Source organism: Phoca vitulina, unplaced genomic scaffold, assembly GCF_004348235.1.
Source record: "Phoca vitulina isolate PV1807 unplaced genomic scaffold, GSC_HSeal_1.0 scaffold2, whole genome shotgun sequence".
NCBI classification, from domain to species: domain Eukaryota; kingdom Metazoa; phylum Chordata; class Mammalia; order Carnivora; family Phocidae; genus Phoca; species Phoca vitulina.
Window position 1 is genome coordinate 32,179,861 of NW_022589705.1, and position 22,331 is coordinate 32,202,191.

The 22,331-nt window shown below is 39.4% G+C and overlaps 1 protein-coding gene across 1 annotated transcript in view; it reads right to left on the reverse strand.

Annotated features, from left to right (window-relative positions):
- Positions 1-22,233, reverse strand: part of SAMD13 (sterile alpha motif domain containing 13) — a 65,597-nt gene extending 43,364 nt beyond the window's left edge. Inside the window, exons 1-3 of the mRNA XM_032395918.1 lie at positions 22,143-22,233; positions 4,248-4,342; positions 2,715-2,916 (exon numbers count right to left, since the gene is read on the reverse strand). Of these exons, the coding sequence (XP_032251809.1) occupies positions 2,715-2,916; positions 4,248-4,342; positions 22,143-22,233 (388 nt within the window). The remainder of the gene's footprint in view (positions 1-2,714; positions 2,917-4,247; positions 4,343-22,142) is intronic.
- Between the last annotated feature and the right edge of the window lie 98 nt (positions 22,234-22,331).

A 22,331-nucleotide genomic window follows, 5' to 3' on the forward strand; every position in this document is an offset into this window, starting at 1 on the left:
TATGCAGGAAGTAACATATTTCAGAGGATGCAAAGTGGATGACCAGATCTTTTGAGAACACCTACATTCTTTTATTTTGGCATTCAACCTACCAGATGAAGTCAGCCAAAATTCAAAATGAAACAAATCTCATTCTACAAAAACAATTAGTTCTGGGAGTTTTAATCTTAACTGTTTATCCCAGTTGCACACAAAGCATTATTCAACAAATTTAACTATCTATGAGCACCAGGTTCTATATTAGTTACATATGAAAAAGAAGATACTCTGCCAACCCCCAAACTCATAGTATCTCCTACCATTCAGGAAATGGGAAGGTGGCATAGAGAGTACTAGGCATGATCTTTTAAGTTACCCTGGTCAATCTCACAGTTCCCTTGCTTGGCTGGGAACCACGGCTGAAGGGAAACATTCCCATTCCACAAATATGCCATAGATACACAGGGAGCATGCATAGCTGTCATCGAAATAAACAACAATCAATATTTGGACACTTTTAGGGTCAAGATGTCAACTAAACCATTCAAGATAGGGCAGAGAATACAGGTTCCCAAGAAGGATCCTAGAAAAAAAAAATCACCTTTGCTATATGACTGTGTAGGGTTCAGGAAGAATTGAGGAGAAAGCAGCAGGTCTCCCTTTTCTTTAGTAATTTTTAAGGGCCCTAGAAGAAGATCAGAAACTATAATCTAAATTTGCAACCTGAATTTCAAAGTCAAAATTTCTTTCCCTTATTCATTCCAAGAATATTAGAAATGTTCAACTTCATGAAAGATCATCATTGATAAAGATTTCAAATGCTCTCTCTGCCCAACTTCACCATTGCTCCTTTGAAAAAGCAAACAATAATTTAGGGACAAATTCTAAAAATAATAATAACAACAACAACAATAATTTGGGGACAAATTCTAAGTGTTAATTTATTTTTGAGGACCATTTTTTGAGTCTGGTCAAACAGGTGAGTCTTATCACCATTGATGAAAATGATGAACTCTTCTGGAGATAGAGAGCCCTTTCACCAACAGATTTCATAATGTTTTGGGACTTGATCTGAAATTCCTGAAATGTGCTCCAACTAAATTCAAATGGGTTGGGCTGTGAGTCCTGGGGGGAAAAGGGGGGTTTGGGAAAGGTGTCTCAACAGCACTGTCATGCCATTGCTCAGAACAAAATCAGTTCAGCTCTGAATCTTGGAAGGAGAGGCAAAGAAAATGTAGTTACACCTGACTTTTCCTTAGACACCCCTACAGTAGGAAGGTTTCTGTGAAGTTTCTCCAAGATTTTCTTCCTACGCATAGAGGACATCTTCTCTCTCCCCTGCTGTGATCAAAAGTTTGCTTGTTAGATAATGGTAAGGGTTTCAGAAGGTGATGTAGGAAATCAATCCCATTTTATGGAAGAAAAACAAAAAGGAGTCAAGAAAGCATTCTGAATTCTAACAACAGCAGGTTTCACTTATCTAGTTTCTAACTGTGGAATAAATTGACATTTGTGGGTATAAGTATATATACTAGTACTCACCCACTTCCTCCTCACTCTCTCCAACAAACTGATTTAACCCTCTGCTAATAAAAATAATGTGTATGCATGTATGTTGTATATGGTATGTGTATGTAGCCTTGTAGCATAAACGAAGTGTGTGTATGTATGTTTATGTGATGAATGTAATGTGCATGCTGTGTGTAATGTGTATGCTCTGTTTGTGGCGTGTGTAGAGTGTGTAGTGTGCAGAGTGTGTTTTTATGGGCGCGTGTGTGTAGTGTGTTAAGTGTAGGGTGAGAGAGAGGCAGACAAACAAGATCTTCTGATCCAGGATATTATGGAATGTGTTAGAATAACTTGGAAGATCCTCGTGTTGGGATTCTGAAGCAGAACTTTCAGGCACACTTGGGAATGGGCTCAAGAGGGGAGATGAGTCAGCAAGGGTGGGAAACCGGTGCCTCCGATCGGGCTTCTTTTATTGATCAGCACTCATTCCCCCCACCCCAGCCCCCACCCCGGGACCCAGCGCTGTCCCAAAGGAACCACTCGCCCTGCCTCCCGTCAAGGAATCGGCCCGCAGGAGTGTCCAGCCCACATCGCAGAGTGCAGACCTGGGTCCACGTGGCTGCAGAAGAAATCTCGACAAGTCGCCGGAGGGCAGGGCCAAGCTCACCGCGTCCCTAAGGGCGTCTCGGGGGAGAGGGAGGAGCGGCCTGGAGAGCGAGCGGTGGGACAAGACTGAGGGCAGGAGAGGGGACGCCAGGAAGCCTCTTGGCAGAGCGGCGCCGTCCGATAGACAAACGACTCGCTGGTGGCACTGGCGACAAGAGGGGAAAGTTTCTGACTAAGACTTTCAAGAAGAAACCGTTCGTCTTTGAGTTTGGGGGCTTCCCGGGGAGCCCGTCTGTGGAAAGGGAGTGTGGGGGTGTGGCGCTCGCTGGGCGCCCAGCCGAGCCGTGCCACCACCCGGTCCCATCCTGCGAGCTCTGCCCCGCAGCCCCGGCGGGCCGCAGCTCTCCGCGGAGCCAGGCACGCTTCTGCCCCCAGTTCCACTCCAGAGTGACAGATTCCACGCTCGCGGGTGCAACAAGCTGCAGGAGCACCGGACACACAGCAGCGACGAGGGAGGGCAGGGCGGTTTTTATTGTGGTTTTCTTCGTTTCCTTTCATCCTGGAGAGGGGAGAGGGTGGCCGCGTTCCCAGTGCCCTCGCAGCACGAGCGTATCACTTACCTCCCCGCACGGCCGGCGCCGGGAGGCTTTCCCCCGCGCAGAGCTCGGCGGCCGCCACGCGCCCAGCCCTGGTGCAGCCGGCCGGGCGGGCGCGCGGCACGCCGGGACTTGTAGTCCTCCGCCGGCGGGCGGGGCGGGGGTCCGAGGGCTGGGGCCACCAGGAAGCGGAGAGGTCAGGAAGGGAGCGCACAGGGCGGGGGCCCTGTGAAAGTCGGGGAAGACATTTGCAAGAACTTAAAACCTCCAGGGAGCTGGGGGGAGGGGAACATTCCGAGAGAGAGTTTTAAATTGGGGGGTTTCAGGCCAATACCATTATCGCCCTGTCTTACTCGCTCACGTCCTGATGAAGTTTTAAGCTGGGTTTGGGCAATAACGACAAAGTAGACATTTCCCGAGCCAAATTCATATTACTTGGGGCCTTACTCTTCCTTAACTCCGAACGCAAACGTGGCGTTCTCTACTTGGAACACCTTTGCCGTCGTTCACAGAGTAACTCAGTTGAAGCCCGGGGCATGGAAAGGTAGGGTGAATATATAGCACTTTACATTTGTAGAGCACTCTACAGTTTACAGAACACCTTTTATTTCGTTCATTACGTTGGAACCATAAAACAACACTGAGTTAGGCAGAGAAAAACTTAAGATGCAGGGAGTTTTTTGTATCTGCTTTATTCATTCCCTTTTCTAACCCTGCTCTCAGCAGCTGGGAAGAGAGTGGGGGAGAAGGAGGGCAGATGTGGTGGACGCAGTGAAAGAAGAGGAACCTGCTGTGAAGGACTCTCTTGAAATAGCTGATGAATAAATCCTTACAAAGTAAGGAGATAAGTAAAACCAAAGAACCTGTGGATTGGAAGAATGGACTGGGAAGGATAGAGACAGAATGGAAGGTTGTGATCAGTCTAGAAGCAATATGGAAAAGTGGCAGATGGATAAGGAAGGAAATGGCAGGTGGGAAAAATGTAGAGACTGAATAGAAGGTTGTGATGAGACTAGAGGCAATATGAAAAAGTTGTATCAAAAAAAAAAAACAAAAAAACAAAAACAAAGACAAAACAACCGGGATTTTAGAAGCCAGATAGAGCTGGGATCCTGGTGTCACTTTGGAGCTAGCTCTATGACCTTGGGTAAGTTATTTAACTTCCCCAAACCTCTTTTTCCTATCTTTAAAATTTCAATAATAATAACTCCTACTTTATGATGTGGTTGTGCAGATTAAAAGAGATGGGGGGGTGCCTGGGTGGCTCAGTCGTTAAGCGTCTGCCTTCGGCTCAGGTCATGATCCCAGGGTCCTGGGATTGAGCCCCGCATCGGGCTCCCTGCTCCAGGGGAAGCCTGCTTCTCCCTCTCCCACTCGCCTTGCTTGTGTTCCCTCTCTATGTCTCTCTCTGTCAAATAAATAAATAAATAAAATCTTTAAAAAAAAAAAAAAGAGATGGGAAGCATTTAGTATAGTGGCTGGCATATAATGAGCACTCGATCACCACTATACTAAATATAAATATTATTTATAAATACTAATAAATACTATTATTACCTCCTTTTGTGGAAATATCAAAAGATAAATTGGAGTAGAAGTACTCGTTAGGAGGCTGTGACAGTATTCTAAGTCACAGGTAATGAGAGCTTGAACTACAGTAAAAGAAAGGAAACAGGTATGAGACACTTCCAAGGCAAAATCGACAGAGAGCAGTGCAGTCAACTGGATGTGGCAGTGAGGACTAGGGAACAAAGATGATTGTCATTTCTAGATTGCCTAAGTGGATGATAGGTACGACGGATGGAATAATAGGTTTTAGAGGAAGATGACTAGTTTGATTTTGGACATGTATAACTTCAGGCTTTCTGACAGAGTGTCAGTTGGAAGTGTGAATTTGGGTATCCTGTGTAGAAACAGAACTTTGAGAGTCAATTCCTTAGGAGAGGGAGTGGAAGATCATGTGGAGTGGAAAAAGGAAGGGCAGGGGCATCTGGGTGGCTTAGTCGGTTAGGCATCGACTCTTGCTTTTGGCTCAGGTCATGATCTCAGGGTTGTGAGGTAAGCCCTGCCTGGCACTCCGCCCTCAGCAGGGAGTCTGCTTGAGATTCTCTCTCCCTTTCACTCTGCCCCTCCCCCTGCTCTCTCTTTCTCTCAAATAAATAAATCTTTTTTTTTTTTTTTTTTAAGGAAGGGCAGCGGAGATGGGCAAGGGGAGGTAAAGAGTCAGTGACACCTGGCAGGAACTGCGGAAGTGAAATTGGGAAAGCTGCAGGAGGGCCGTGACTCGGAAGTCAAGGAAGGAAGGAGAAGTGAAGAGGAGCTCATTAACAGGTCAAATGCTATAGAGAGGTAGCCAATGACAATAGAAAAGCATCCTGCTGGATTTACAGAACCAGTCTGTTGGGATGGATCTACCTCCAGGAGTTGTTTTGGAAATTTACCAGAGTGATTTTCCTTGTCCCAGGGACTGGGGAGAACTACTGGAATGTAGTTGGTGGAGCCAAAAGATGCTAGATATCTTGCAGTGCCCAGGCTAGTACTGCATAGCAAAGAATTTCCTACATTCTGTGTGACGACTATTCTACTGTCCATTCACATAGATGAAAAACCTATTTATATTTACTCGAGCCTAGAATCTCTTTTATATATAAACATAAAGTGTTTTTCACACAGTTTTAAGATGTATTGACTTTTCCTGGAATGCAGTACATTGAATGGCAATACAGTGTTTGGAATTTGAATCGCCAATACAGTTCATTTTATGGCTGTCCATTTCACGGTGATTCTACAGGTGAATCAAGCATCTGATTGCTTCATTGTGTCTTTTAGTTTAGGGATGCCTGAGCAGTTCCGTAATGAATCACACATTTACTTTTTCCTTTATATTACAGTTAAGGCATCATTTTGAATTTTTAAAAAAATTGTATGTGTAGGTAGTTTACGACTTTCCTTTCACAATGTTAAAGAGCGGATTGCCCCGTATTTGTTATGAAAAGAGGCATTAGGTTTGACAAGGCTGAGAATCATGTATTCAGTCAGTCAACAAATATCTTTTGAGTGCCCATTATGTACTAGGCACCTTTCTAGATACTTGAGCTACATAAATAAATGAAACAGGAGAAGTTTCTGCCCTTATGGAGCTTATACTCTAACGTGAATGTGGGAAGAGGCAGACAATAAATAATAAACATAAACTAAATAAGTAAATTCTATGGCATATTAGAAAGTGTTTTGAAAAAATAAAGTAGGATAAAGGAGATTGGGAAGACAGGAGAGTGTAGGTTGAAAGGTTAAATATAGTGATCAGGATAAATTTTATTGAGAAGGTGACATTCAAGAAAAGATTTGGAGTTGGTAAGGCAATTACCGTGTGGATTTCTGAGAGAAGAACATTCCAGAGAGAGAAAACAGGCATAGGCCACAAGGTGAGTGTGTGGCTGGAGTTTTCAAGAAACAGCCAGGATGTCAGTGTGGCTGGACTGGAGAGAGGAGGACTGAGGGTGACCACTGGGTTGGGACAGGCGATGTAGGGCTTGTAGGGTGTTGTAGGGACTTCGGCTTACACGCTGAGTGAAATGGGCAGCTGCCAGAGAGTTTAGAGCAGAGGAGTGACATGGTCAGGCATATTTTGGAAGGGTTATCCTGGCTGCTCTATCTAGAAGAGATCATAGAGAGCAATGGCAGAAGCTGAATAGGCAAGGCGCTATTGCGGTAACCCAGGCAAGAAATAATAATGGCTTGAACCAGAGTGGTAACAATGAAAACTGATGTGGGAGAGGAATCACAAATTCCAGAGGACTCAGTGGAAGAATTTCAGAGGGCTGGAACATGGAGACAGATTAGGGCATGTTTGGAGCCTTGCGGGAAGGAGATTTTGGGAGAAGTCTCCTAACATTTCTTTTATTTATTTTTTTATTTCTTTATTTCTTATATTTTTATTTTCCTTTATGTGTTTTAATGCTCTATTATTTGATATATGAAGATTCATACTAGCAATAATAACTTCATTGTGAGTTGTATATCCTTTGCCATTATAAAGTGTCTCTCTTTGTCCCATTTAATCGTTTTTTAAAAACGGTTTATTCTAATAAGGAAATAGGCAATCTTGTAAAAAAATGAGCAAATGGCATGAACATAGATGGGAGGGTTGTAGTCTGAAAGGAGATGGGAGGGTTGTAGTCTGAAAGGAGACAGCAAAGGTCTTCTTGAGAAGGCAGCCCTGTGATTTTAATGAGGCAGGCTTCTATGAATGGAGAGAAAGTGGAGCTGAGGGGAGTTGTAGAAGCCCACTCACTGAGCAGAAGCCAGCTATGTTCTTCAACAACGACCTCTTTACCAGTAATAAACATGATACTTGGATCTCAAAAAACAAAACAAAACAAAAAAAAAACGGTTTATTCTATCCTACTTGAAATTACTTTAATTAGATACGTTTAACTTGATCTGTTATGTCTGTTTATTTTTTGAATGCTTATTGTTTCTTTGTTTTCTCTTCTGCTTTATGCTCTGTTTCCTTTTTTTAATTTTGTTTTGTTTTTGTTTTTATCTTCCTCTGTGTATTAGTTATCTTTTGCTGTGTAACAAACTACCCCCAACCATAGCAGCTTAAAGCAGCACACACGTTTACCTTGTACTTTCAGTGTGTCAGGAATCCTGGCATGGCTTAGCTGAGTCCTCTGCTTCAGGGATTTTTACTGTTCGGTTTTCACAGGTGTTGTACTGGACACCATTCTCAGCTGAGGGCTCCAGTTGGGGAGGATCCACTTTCAAGCTTCCCTACATGGTTGTTGACAGGATTTAGTTCCTCATGGGCCCTAGAGAGCCTCAGTTTCCTGTCATGTGGGCCTCTCCATAGAGCAACTCACAACATGGCAGCTGGCTTAATCAAAGCAAGTGTGGGAGAAGAGGCGGAGAAAGGGTGTAAGCAAGACAGAAATCACAGTCTTTAAAAGCTCAACTTCAGAAGTGAAATCCATCAGTTTGCCACATTCTCTTTGTTAGAGACAAGTCATTATGTCTAGCCTACACATAAAGGCATGATACCAGGAGTTGGAGAGCATTGGGAGCCACTTTAGAAGGTCACCGACCACACTGTAGCAATTTGGAAGTTGTAAAGTGTATTAAATAATATGTTTACATTTATATTTCTCAGTTTACCTTAAAATGAAATGATGGCGAAAGATGATGAACTTAATCTACTTCGACTATTTTCTTCTCCCTGCCCTCCCCCTTTATGTTAGTTTGGAGAGCAAATATGATTCTTGTCCCTATTATCATCAAAATATTATCTTTATATTATGTAATTTTTCTTTTAAGCATTATAGCAATTATATTTCATTTTATGACTTAGAATCCTAGTTACTTAAATATAATTTTATGTACAAAGAGATTCAAAGCTCATCACCAAACATTTTCTACCTCATGACTTTCTCATTTGTGAATTCATTATTGTTACTCATCTGTTCATTGTCTTGGTTTTTTTTTTTCCCTGACAGATTCTTCAGAAGTTCATAAATGTTATGTTCTTGAGCTCTTATGTATTTGAGAATTTCTTTTTCTTACCATTACATATGAAAGGTTAGACCAGGTATAGAAAATTTTTTTCCTTTAATATTCATTAACCACTCTTCCATTTTCTTCTGGTATCTAATATTGTCTGATTTCTTCATTTTTGAGGATGACATTTTTCCTTCAGCCTTTGTGACCATAGGATTTTTTTTTTTTTTTTACAGTCCTTGAAGTTCCAGATAAAAGCTTTTATTAAATTTTCTTGGAATGTGGTGAGCCCTTTCAAAATGTAATTTTAAGATCCTTTTTATTTCAGAAAATTCTTCTATTATGTAAATTTTTTTGGTTCCATGTATTCATTCACAGCTTCAAAGATTGCAGTCATTCCTGTCAGTTTTCTCTTATTTGTTTTCTGCCTCTTTCATCTTCCCCCTCATCACTTTCATTCTGTGTCATTTTCCACTAAATTCTACGTGATTTTTTTTTCAATAGCTTGCCCTCCATGTCCCAATTTTCTTCAGTTTAAATTCTACTCCTTGGTGCTTTCAGTGTGATTTTCAGGGATTTAATTTTTTCTACTTATTTCCTCTGCTTTTCCAGATTTCTTTTATTTTTACTGTTGCATGGGTCCTGTGCTATTTTTTTCTTAATCTTTGAAGGAAGTCAGTGAGATCTGATCTAGTTGATTTGCTCAAGAATAAAGTGAGCATCTTGCCTCCCCTTCCCTGTTTACCTGTGCACTGTTTGAATCATCCATCTAAAATGTAAACCAGAGTACTGACTGTTGATGGTTCATAGTCTTTGAACAGTCATTGAGTGACGGATAAGCTGGGACAGGAGGAAAATCTGCTGTAAATAGAAGAGACAGGGAGAAAGAAAGAGGGGGAGGGGGAGAAGGAGAGAGAGAGAGAGATTTACTTATTTCTTTTTTTTTCCCTTACTTATTACTAACATTTTTAAACAAAGTATTCAAGTGACTCATAATAATATAAGAAGCAATTTTAAAAACTACTCAATACCCAAATGAAAATAAAATATCAATACCAGAGGAGAAATAAAAATGAAGATATGAAGCTGGAGCATCCTACAAAGTTGTTAAAATTAAATTATGGCTGAATTTTTAAGCTTCCTGGCAACCAAAGCAAGAAGAAACACATAATTAAAAAAAGAAAAAACCCCACGTAATTCAATATATGGTTTTCATTGACTCTAAATGAAAGTGTTTGAATTATTCAGGGGGAAAATTTCTGTAACGCTTGGTTCTGAAAAAAATAAAATAAAAGGGGCAGGGTTATTAATGAATTTGATTAGTAAATACAATAGTGGCATTCATTAAGCTATTTCTTATAACATTGCTTAATGAAAGGTGGAAACCTGGCATCTACATGTAGTCCAGAGAAGACAAATTCCTGTGGTTCAAATATAGTGGGATCCAAGCCTATTTGGAAGATAATATCTTCTCTTTGGAGGAATAAATAATGTTACTGGGTTGAAATGTACCTTCCAAAAAGATATGTTGAAGTCCTAATCCCCAGTACCTTAGAATGTAACCTTATTTGGAAATAGAATCATTATGAATATAATTAGTTAGGATGCAGTTGTACTGGAGTAAGAGGTATTCTTGTAAGAAGTGAGACATAGAGAGGAAGGTGCTATGTGAAGACAGAATCATAGAGGGAAGACGAAGGGAAAGACTGGAGTTATGCTGCCTCAAGCTAAGGGACACCTGGGGCTCCAAGAAGCTGGAAGAGGCAAGGAAGGACCCTTCCGTGGGTGTGTCAGAGGCAGGTTGGTTCTGCCAAAACCTTGAATCATTCTCTGGCTTCCAGACTATGAGAGCATACATTTCTGTTGTTTTAAGGCACCCAGTTTGTGGTACTTTATTACGGCAGTCTTAGGACACTAATACAGATGGATTGCATTTCATTCAACAGTGTTTTATAAACATTAGTTCTCCCAACCAAGATTTGATATTGGCCACTTTGATATTGGCTATTGACATTTGGTGTTGGACAGTAGAAAGTTTATTAAGGGACTAAAGGAGGTCTTATGTGCTGATATTAAAGATGAATCCATATGCTTTAAATGATAAACCTGTAAATATTGGTAAAGTAAATGTCCCTGGTGAACATTGTTATACCTAAAATTCACACCTGGAACGCTGGCCATCACACCTACATGTATGAAGAGTCAAGTGTACACTTGAAAACAAATCCAGGGTTTTTTTGTGTGTGTATGTATTTTTTTTTAACAATGTGGGATCTGTTTTATCACATGAAATAAATAAACATCGCTGAGACGATTTAGTCTAGAAAGTTTACAAAACACGTAATACCTGTCCCTTACTGCAAGAATTGGACTGACACAGGATCACAAGCCATAGATCAGTTAGAAAATGCAGGATAATTTTAGTATACTTGATAAGCCAGGATTTATAACAATGAGTAAATAGTAGATCAAATTGTTGTTGAAACTACCTCTAATTATTGAAAACTCATCACTGGAATACAGGATACCTGCCCTCATGTTCTCCATAGTGGGAAGGATGTATGTATAGACTTCCCAAAAATTGTCTTCCTTCCTTTCTTATTTCTTCCTGTCCAGAGATTTTTATTCCCAGGCAGATGGTACTAAGAAGCAAAAGTTTGTACAGCCTCATCCCCTTATCCAAAGGTCAAATTTTTGGACATTCTCCAAAACACAGCAACAGTCTAGAGATATGGAAAGGAGGGGGTAGATCTTGAGATTTAGAAATAATCATAAGCTCCTGAATTAAAATCATGAAGTTTGCAGTAGAGACATGGCCAATTGGAGGCTGACTCAGTGACCGAAGAAAGACACACTTATCAGCAGTTGTAGGGTGATTGGTTTACCTAGAGTAATGGATGTTATATAGTGAGATGTGTGCCCATAGTGACAGCTGGACACAGAATTAGATATCTAGGAACAGGGAAGGATCTAGTGTTAAGATTCTTATATCCTAAAGTATAAGCAATTTGAAGTAATAAAAATATTAAATAAAAATAGATGGAGCACTTCTCTTACTCTGAAGCACTTAATGTAAGTGATAAAAATATATAAATCATTTGTTAAATGCATGGATAGGTTTAAAAGTAAAATGAATGTTTAACATGGCAAAATAAATTATAAGGGAAATAAAAATGTGAGGAAGGAGAAAGAGAATATAAAAATATCCATCACATTTGAAAGAGAACAAAATAGAACTTCTAGAAATGAAGATGAAAAGATTGAAATTAAAAACCCAGTGGAAGAATTAAGAGTATGGAGGAAACCATAGCTGACAGAGAATTAGGGAGTGAGAAGCATAGATTAGAAAACCTTACACAGAATAGGCACAGAAAGACAATTGCTGGAAAATACGACAGAGAGGTTGAGTCATGGAGAGAATGAGAAGGCTTACTATGCCTCTAATCAGAATTTCAAGAGGAGATAAAACAGGAAAGGACAAAGAAATATTTGAGGACCCAATGAATGAGGCATTTTTAGAACTGATGAAAGATAGTAACCTCAGATTCTAAAACCCAAAGAACCCTCAGTGAGATAAATTTAAACAGACACAGACACATAACCACCTAAACACATTGTTGTAAAACTTCAGAATACCAAAGACAGAAGATATTAAAATTATCCATAAACCAAAAATACAGTTTACTAATAAAGGAATGACATTGAGAAAGGTGAATTCTGAGCAGCAAAAATGGAAGACAAAAGATTGTGGGAAAATATTTTAAATGTGCTGAGAGATAGTAACTGAAATAACTATTTACCCATTAAAACTGCTCGTCGGAATAAGTTAAATTATGCTGTGGTAACAAATTAACTCTGAAACCTCTGTGGCTTAACAAAAGTTTATCTCTTGCATTATGCATTAAGGATAGGTCAGAGTGTGCCCTGCTCCACACAGTCACTCAGCGACCCAGGCTGACCGAAGCTCTGCTCTTTCTAGCTGCATCACCAGAGTTACATGAGCGATGAGGTCATTTCAGGAGGGAAAGAGGAACACAGAAGAACACAGATTCCAACTACCTTTTTCTGGAAGGGAAACATGTTACTTCTAGTTACAGTCCTTTGACCAGAATGTGTCAAAAGTCCCACACCATCTACAAGAGAGAGTGAGAAATGAAGAGAATTACACAGATATTTAGTAAATACTTTCTCTACCACAACTATTGTTTTCAAAATGGGGATAAAATAGAGGTAGTTTAGATAAACAAACACTGAGAAAATTTAACATCAATAAACTCTTTTTTTTTTTTTTTTAAGATTTTATTTATTTATTTGACAGATGGAGACATAGTGAGAGAGGAAACACAAGCAGGGGGAGTGGGGAAGGGAGAAGCAGGCTTCCCGCTGAACAGGGAGCCCGATGCAGGGCTCGATCCCAGGACCCTGGGATCATGACCTGAGCTGAAGGCAGACGCTTAACGACTGAGCCACCCAGGCGCCCCAACATCAATAAACTCTTAATAAAAGAATTAAGGATGTCTTCAAGAAGAAGGTAAGGGAGGAGTGCCTGGATGTCTCAGTCAGTGGAGCATGTGACTACTGATCTTGGGGTTGTAAGTTTGAGCCCCATATTGGGTGTAGAGATTACTTAAAAATAAAAAAAAAATTTTAAACATTTTAAAGAACAAGAAGAAGGAAAATAATCCAGAAGGAACGTTTGAGTGACAAAATCTAATGTTGAGTAAAGGAAAAGACAAATGGTTGAGTAAACCTGAACAATACAGAAAATACAAATAATAAATAATAAAGTACAATGTGTGGTATTAAAAAATAATAGCTTTTAAGGTAGAGTGATGATAGGAGTTACATCCTTACATAATTGGGAAGGTTATAAAAATAATAAGTACAGACTCTGTTAGGTTAAGTATACATATTCTGATTTCAAAGGAACTACTAAACGAACAAAAATAATGCTTATAATTCCAAAACTAGAGGAGGGAAAATTTTGGAATTAAGAAATTGAATCAATTAAAACAAGGCAAGAAGGGAAAAACAAACAACAGAAAAGTCAGAACAAATAGAAAGTTTAAAAATTGGGGCACCTGGGTGGCTCAGTCGGTTAAGCATCTGCCTTCAGCTCAGGTCATGATCCCAGGGTTCTGGGATCAAGTCCTGTATCGGGCTCCCTGCTCAGCAGGGAGCCTGCCTCTCTCTCTCTCTGTTTCTCTGTCTCTCTGTCTCTCTGTGTCTCATGAATAAATAAATAAAGTCTTTAAAAAAAATAAAAATTGATGATAGAGATAAATTAAAATGTATCAATAAAAGTAAATGGACTAAACATCCGGTTGAAAGTGATATTGTGAGATTGGATTAAAAAATCAAAATCTATGTCTGTGCTGGTTAACAGAGACATGCCTAAAATATAAATAAAGAAGAATTGAAAGTAAAAAGATAGAAAAATATATTTTCAGCAAATATTTTTAAAAAGAGTTGGAATATATATATTATATAAAATACATCTTAGGGCAAAAAACTTGATAGACAAAGGAGATCCTTCAGTAATGATAACAAAGTTAATTCACTGGGAGAATAAAATGATTCAATTTTTACATACCTGATAACATAGCTTCAATATCATAAAAGGAAATGTGACATAATTACAAAGAGAAATTGTCAAATTCTCCACTATAGGGAATCATTTAAATGTATCTCTCAATAATTGATAGATAAAATATCCCCCAAAAGCATAAAAGATATGATTAGGCAATACAGAAATTGAGTTTATCCTTAGAACACAGAATAGTTTAACCTTTGAAAAATCGATTAATATAATTCACCAAATTATAAGTTAATGAAGAATAAACACACACTCATCTCAAGAGTTGCAGACAAATTGTTGTATAAAATTTAATATTCATCTTAAGACAAACAAGCAAACAAGCAAACAAAAACTCTTAGCCAACTAGGAATAGAAATTATGTTCCTTGAGTTGATAAAAAATATTTGCCAAAGACTCACAACAATTTTACTCACTGGTGAAAGGTTAGAAGCATTCCTTTAGAAATCAGTAAGACGACAAGAATGCCTGCTAATGCTATGTCTAGCCAACACAAAATGGAAGTCCTAGCCACACTTAGAAAAGAAAAGGAATAACAAGTTTTTTTTTTTAATTACCATTACTTAATAGATGATGTAATTAGCCACATAGAAAAATAAAAAATCTATGGAAAATTATTAAAATTAATAATACAATTTGATAGATATGAGATTAATATCAATTACCATCAAAAAGAGTAAGAAAACGTACTTTGAAAAATGTATCATTTTCAAGTACAACAAAAATGCAATATACCTGGGAATAACTCTCATCAAATATGTGCAAGATTTTTATGAAAACATCACATAACTTTATTGAAAGACATTAGAGAATGTTTAAATAAACAGAGATATATCATGTTCATGAATAGGGGTATTCATTATTGTAAAGATTTCAACTCGGCCACAAATAATGTATAGTCACAGTGAAGTTGTAATAAAAATCTCAACAGGGTGTTTTGAAGAAATTGAGCTGGGTCTAAAATATATGGGAACACAGAGGATAAAGAATATCTAAGGCACTCTCAAAAAGGAACAAGGGTAGTAGAGATTTGTCTTATCAAATGTAGAGATATATTATAGAGGTAATCCATGAAGAAACTGTGATATTGGCAGAAGAAGAAATAAATTGACTAATAGAATATAAGAGAAAGCCCCCAAATGGACATGGTATATGAGGAACTTGATATGATGTAAATGGCACATATATATATGATATATATGAGGTAAATGGCACACAGATAAGTGTATTTGGCCTTGGACAATTGGTTATCCAGGTGATGGAAGATATAATGCAATTAGATCTTTGCCTCACATCATACCAAAAACATCAATTTCAGGTGGATTAAGAACATAAATATGAAAGGAAAAACGTCAAAAGTTTTGGAAGCAAATATAGGAGACCTCCCTTATGCCAACAGGATGAGAAAGAATTTTCTAAAGACACAAAAATATAATTTGTAAAGAAAAATATTGAAGAAATTCAAGCACAATCAGAGTAGAAACTTTGGTTCATCAGAACATAAGTGGGGAGAAAATATTTGTAGTACATTTAACTGACAAAATACTAATATCCAGATGAATAAAGAATTGCTATAAATTTTAAGAAAAAAGCTAGCAACCAAATGAAAAAGCAGGCGCTTCACAGGAGAGGAAACCCATGTGACCAATCAACATATTAAAATATTCAATCTCAATATTAGCAAAATAGAAATCCGAACTCTGAGATATAGTTTTACACCCCCCAGATGGGCAAAATTTTAGAAGTCTGAGCAGGCTGTGTTAATGAGGTGTGGAGCAAGCAGAGCTCTTACTTTGCTGGAGTGAGTGTAAATTAGTGTGATTAATTTGGAAAATAATTTGGCATTATGAAGCAAAATTGAAAATCCATATACCTTATTATTCAGCAATTCCACACCTAGGCTTATAGCTGTGGTACACAGAATAATCATACCCTCCCATGCCCACATCCTAATCCCCCGAACCTGTGGATGGGTTGGGTACATGGCAAAGGAGCATGAAGGTTGCAGAAAGAACTAAGATTGCTAATCAGTTGATATGAAAATGAGGAGAGTATCCTAGATTATGTAGCTGGCACTACCGTGTAACCTGTAGTGTATTCAGTTGTCTCCTCCACCAATAGTCTGTGATGATAATAATAACTGTTACGTAGGGAGCAGTTCTAGGCAGGTGACATCCCTCAGTTCTAATTGCCAGTACAACTCCAAAAGCTACTGATCTTTAGCTGCATTTTAAGGTTGAAGAAACTGAAGTTTCGAGAGTGAGGTAGTAAGCACGGTCATGCCATTATAATGGCAGCATCATACTCACATCTGGTTCCATTAATGTCTTATTTGCTTCCATCTGTCTAGCACCTGTCATTAGTGCTGACACTTTCCTGGTTAGATGGATGTGGATGGATGGATGGATGGCCTGGGTTGCCATAAATCCAGGTTTCAAAGAAAGAAAAACAAAGCCAAACTTGAAATCAGGCCGAGAATACTTGTGCTTGGGTTCGGCTTCTGCCTCTATCCAGCTGCTAAAATAGGAGAGCTCTCCAATGGTAAGTGTGTCCAGAGGCGATTGGTATGGCAAGTGGGCTTCTGGGTGGAGAAAGAACTTGGAAATACAGGCTGTGGATCAGCGGGGAGGCCAGGAAGAGTCTCAACTCAAAGGTGGGGTGACCACAGTTGCACATTTTCTTTGCGGAAGAACTATGTTGTCATGCAATCTTTATTTCAGTTCCGCAGATAGGGAGATAGCGCTTTGCTATCTCTGTGTGCAGCTGTGACCAGAGATTGATGTGGGCTCGGTCTCAGTGCAAGTGCATACACACCGCCTGCCTTTTTGGTTTGTGTCCAAGGGGGCTGTTTTCTGAAAATAGAAGCTGATACTGCCTCTGACTCAATCCCTTTCACCTCATGTTCTTTCTGGTACATGTGCCCTAAAGTATCAACCCATCTCAGATTCCTTGCTACATGCCAGATTTGCAAAATCTGTGAAATTTGTGAGTAATTACTGAGAGATTTAAACTTTCTTTTATTAATCCCTAGAAGTTGATGTACTGTGAATCAGAGGAAATATATATATATATATATTTATATATTATATATATGTGTATATATATATTAGGCTTATATATATATATTAGGTTGCTTCCTTAATGATATACAAGGTTATGGGGGTCTCCTTTACTCTGAGTCCTTTGAATGAGGTAACAATTCATTAAATCCACCCCCTTGGGGTCCATCCCACCTCAGTTGGCAGGGAGAGTTTCTGCTTCTGGATTAACCTTTTTAATTCCTGTGACTTGCTGACTCCTCTTAATCCTTCCGCAAGAGCCCTCTCCACCCCTTCTCCTCTCATGTCTTCCCTTTAAGTGACCGTTTCAACGAGGGCTTCTCGGCAGCCCATGTAACCGGAAGTGGTAACACTGCAAGTTCTCAGCACCTGCAGAGGCTCCCTCTGTCTTCTAGTATATGTGCTGCCGAAGTGAGCACTCCCTCTGTCTTCTGGTCAGTGGGTTCCAATCTCCAACTGGCACCTCTACAGAGAAGCCCCGAGGAGGATACTGCCTTGCCCTCCCACACCCACCTGCCCCACCCCCAAGCTGTGAGGCTTAAATAGTAATGGTCACTTTTCAGCTCTTTTTGTATTTTCTTCGACCGGTTAGGCTCTGAGCATTTCATTTCCTATGACGCAAACTCTCTTAGTTGTATGTAACTAAGTCTGTCTGTTTCTCCCTGCCTTACTATCTCAATCAATATAGTATTGATTGGGTAACAGCAGAACTGATTCTATTTTCTGCCTCTAATTCTCTTTTCTCTCCACCAAGAAAATCAAGGATTTGGGGGGCAGGCAAGTATCTGGTCCATTCAGTGACGAACTAACTTTCTTCCCTTTTCTTTTTACATTTAGTATTTTTATTATGAAGGTAATGCATGCCCATTATCAGTAACCCATCTAGGACTGTAAGAATTCCCCAATCTTATCTCTTGCTAATGGTGTAGTATCTTTCCAGTTATTCCTAGGCATTTACAAAAATAAAATGAAATGAAGTAAGATAAAATAATATAAAATTCACACACAAAACACACTTTACATACACAAATAGAATGCTACCAAGGATATGGTTCTGTAAATTGACTTTTTTCATTTAATAATCACTGTGATCATCTTTTATATTTGTCTATTATTCTCTTAATGTTTATAGAATACTTCTATTAGTTAGAACACTCTGACTGCAAGTTACAGAAACCCAACTCCAACTATCTCAAGCAAAGAAAAGAGAATTTACTGGTACATAAAAGTGAGAGGAAGAAAGGCAGGGCTGGCCTCAAAAAGGGGTATGTCCAGAGACCCAACAGCATCATCAGGATTCCTTCTCTTTCAATTTCTCAGCACTGATGCTCTGTCTTGGCCTCATTCTTTCTTAGAGCAAAACAAAAGTTTTCCTCCATTGCAATAGGGACAGGGAGAGTTGCCCCTGCTGACACCTTCAGGCTTATGCCATCCCAGATCTGCCAGCCTAGGGGTTGGGTAACCCTGAGCTCATTTTTCTGCCTCTCCTAACTGCAGCTCCGTCACGTAAGCAAATGTCCTTGGGCTCACTCTCCTGAGGCTCTCCTTGTGGCCCAGCCAGTCCCAGGCCAGGTGTGGAAATGGAAATCCGAGAAGCAAACTTTCCTATTGCTGCCCTGCAGGTCCCTGGAGGTGCAGAAGGCCCCTCCTGGGAGAGAAACACGACCACATCCTTGAAGGCCACCTGCGGGCCGCATCTTGAGTTCATCCCTTCTCACCTGTGCCTGGTCTCAGATAGCCGACGTTGGCCCTTCATTTTATTGGGTGCACCTTCGAGGGTAGAGGAAGAGCTGCCCAAACTATGAATCTGTCATTGATTGTCTCTCTAAGTAATGAACAGCCTGGAAACTCTCCCACCCAGTTTTTGGGACTGAGACTGTCCGTCCTCCCAGGAATTCCCAGAGTTACACCTTATTATTTCAAAATTATGTTTCAGAAGCCCTAAAACACTGGTGCCCATGGGTGGAGCTTTCTTACAATAAAGATTCCTGGGCTCTGCCCCCTGAGATGGAATCAGTGGATCTCAGGTAAGGCCCAGGAATCTACTTTTTTAAAGCAACACACCTGATTTTATGATCAAACAGACTTAGGAAGGACAAACACAAATCTTCCTACAAATTCTCTTGTTTAACTGTACCTTTCCAAAGGGCAGAATCGGGGAGTTGTTAACTCCTTTCCTGGGGTATAATGACTGGTCCTGGCCAGGTGTGCTTAACAGGTGTGTCCTCCCTGCTTTTACCCAAGTCAGTTATTTTTATTCCCAAGAGATGTCTAAGATGGAATGTTTTTCCTAAGTAGGAGAAGATCTAGGTTTTGTTGATCCTGAAGTGTCTGCACTTTTTTTTTTTCTTTAAGGAAAAAAAAGTATGAATACAAAATCAAGTCTAGAGTGCTAGAAGAGGCTTCATAATTAAGCTTCATCACCTTCATGGGAATTCTGCCTCTGAACAGCTTTCTCATTCTGGAGCAAATCAAAAGAACTCTGTTGTTCACATTGTCTACACCTTCTATATATATTAGATGAACTGAATTTGTGGAAAAGAAAAGAAAAAAGACCATAAAAATAGATCGTTTTGGCCTAGGTAAGTCTGAAGCTGAGTTTTTAACCATAACATGATGGCCTAAGTTTTGTTTTTTGGTGAGTTTACTTGTTATACTCTATATTCCCTGAAATTGAAGGGAAAGCAACATGGTTCCTTTATTACCCACATCCCATTACCTTTCTGACCACATTCCTGCTACTTTCCTCCTTGTTGGCACCTCTTCAACCACACTGGCATTCCCTGAGCTAACCTGGTACACTTTTGCCCTACAGCCTCTGATCTTGGGGTTCCTCATCCTAGAATGGTGCTGTCACCTTGTTACAGAGAAACACACGTGGGCTCAGAAGAGTTAAGTGCTTTGATCAAGTGATTAAAACCCACGAAAATTTTTTTTACTGGTCTCCTTCTTGACTCCCCTTTTTCTCTCATACTTCAGTCAGTCAAGAAACCCTGTTGGCTCTATCTGCAAAATATGTTCCAATTCAACCATTTCTTCCATCTCCGCCATTATCCCTTGGGTAGGACCACCGCCATCTCTTGTCTGCATTACCACCACAGCCTCCCATTTTGTCTCCCTGATTCTCCCCTCACCCCTTATAGGCTATCTCAACATGACAACCAAAGTGATCCTTTAAAATATAAGTTAGATCATGTCACTTCTCTGCTCAAAACTCTGTCATAGCTCTAGTGAGTCAAAGCCAATGCCCTTACAAAGGCCTATAAAGCTCTATAACTTTGCTGTCCAAAGAGGTGACCACTGGTGGCATGTGGCTATAGATCACTTGAGATGTGGTCAGCCTGAATTGAGATGTAAAACACGCATTAGATTTTGAAGAATTAGCTTGAGAAAAAAAAAAGAATGTGAAGATTAGTGGTTGCCAAAGGCAGGGGCTGGTGAGGGGTGGTGGGTAGGGTATTGGGGGAATAGGTGAAGGGGTCAGAAGGTACAAACCTGTAGTTATATGATATGTAAGTCATGGGGATGTAATGTACAGCATGGTAACTATAGTTAACAATACTGTACTGTATATTTGAAAGTTGCTAAGAGAGTAGATCTTAAAAGTTCTCATCATAAGAAAAATTATAACTATGCGAGGTGATATAAGTTAACTAAACTTACTGTGCTAATCACTTTGCATTATATACATACATCAAATCATTGTGTTGTACATCTTAAACTAATACAGTATTACATGTCAATTATATCTCAATAAAACTGGAAAAATAAAAAATAAAAATGTAAAATATTCAATCATATTTATACTGATTATATATTGAAATTATAATATTTTGAATATATTGGATAAACAAAATATATTGTTAAAATTAATTTCACCCGTTTCTTTTTACTCTTTTAGAGTGGCTAGTAGAAAATTTTAAATTACACATGTGGCTCACATTTCTGGCTTGAATTATATTTCTATTGGTCAGCACTGGTCTACAGTATCTGGTCCTTCCCTAAAACCTTTCTGGATCTTGTTTCCTGCTCTCTCCTGTTCTTACTCACTCCAATACAGCTATGCCGACCTCCTTGCTAGTGTTTGAACATAGGAGCATCCCAGGCATTCTCCCGCTTCAGGGCCTTTGCACCTGCTGTTTTCACTCCTTCCTTTCCTTCCAATTACCTGAATGATTTGTTCCTTAACCTCCTCTGGACTTTATTCAAGCCTCACCTTCTCAATGAAGCTTTCTCTTTCTTCATCGACCTCTACTCCTGTATTCACTGAGCTCCTTTCCTAACTTATTTTTCTCCACAGTATTTGTTATACTATATATTTTTTGTATTTATTTTTATTGTCTAACTTACCCTCTAGAATCCGTGAGGGTAGGATATATTGTTTAAAGCTATGCTCCCAATGTTTGGAACTATGCTTGGAACATAGCAGATTCTCAACAGATATTCGTTGAATAAATACTGAATGAAGTTTAATCAATCACTTAATTATACAGGTGAAGTAACTGGGAATAAGTGGAGTTTTCAGGGTTTCACAGTGAGTTAGGGGCAGAGTATATGTACCCTCAGTAAGATCAGATGCTATCGATCAGAAATGCAGGTACCACTACCTAGAATCCTGGCCCTTTACTTATATTTGTGTTTCTTCACTGGATTTGTGTTTCTTCTTATATTTGTGTTTCTTCACTGTGTGTACTTCACTGGTCCACATTTTCATGTCTCTTCTAAGTCTTATGCTTAAAGAAAGATCTACTCCAGAAATATATTTCACCTCAGTCATCACACCTAGGAGATGACCTCTGACATTCCTTTTTGCTCCGAAGATAAACCTTTGAGATTTTTTTTGTAGACAGGAATTCTAGATCTGCCTGGAAACTAATGACACTTCACCAGGAAAGAAGATTTCTTGGAGGAAGTCATTACATTTGATTATACAATGGAATATTTAATTTATAGCCTAAAGAATTTAAACTAGTTTATGTATTTGACTAGACAAAACATTTTATTGAGCACTAATATATGCCAGGCATTGTTTTAGGTTCTGGAAACAAACACGATTTTCAGGGAGCTAAGAGTCTAGTGTGTATATATGGGGTGTGGGGTGTGGTTAACAAACACACACAGGATGTGAGTTTCCTATTGCTGCTGTAACAAATGATCACAAGTTTAGTGGCTTAAAATACCACATTTGTTCTCTTATGGTTTTGGGGATCAGAAATCTAAACTGGATCTTATTTGACTAAAATCAAGGTGCCAGGATGGTGTGTCCCTTTGGAAGCTCTAGAGGAGGATTCATTTACTTGCCTTTTTCAGCTTTTAGTGGCTGCCTGTATTCCCTGCTTGTGGCTCCCTGTTCCTTCTTCAGAGCAATCACTCCAGTCTCTCCTTCCACCATCTCTGGCCATCTCTCTCACTCTGAATCCTCCTGGGTCCCTCTTACATGGATCTTTGTGATGATATCCATCCACCCACATAATCCAGGCTAATCTCCCT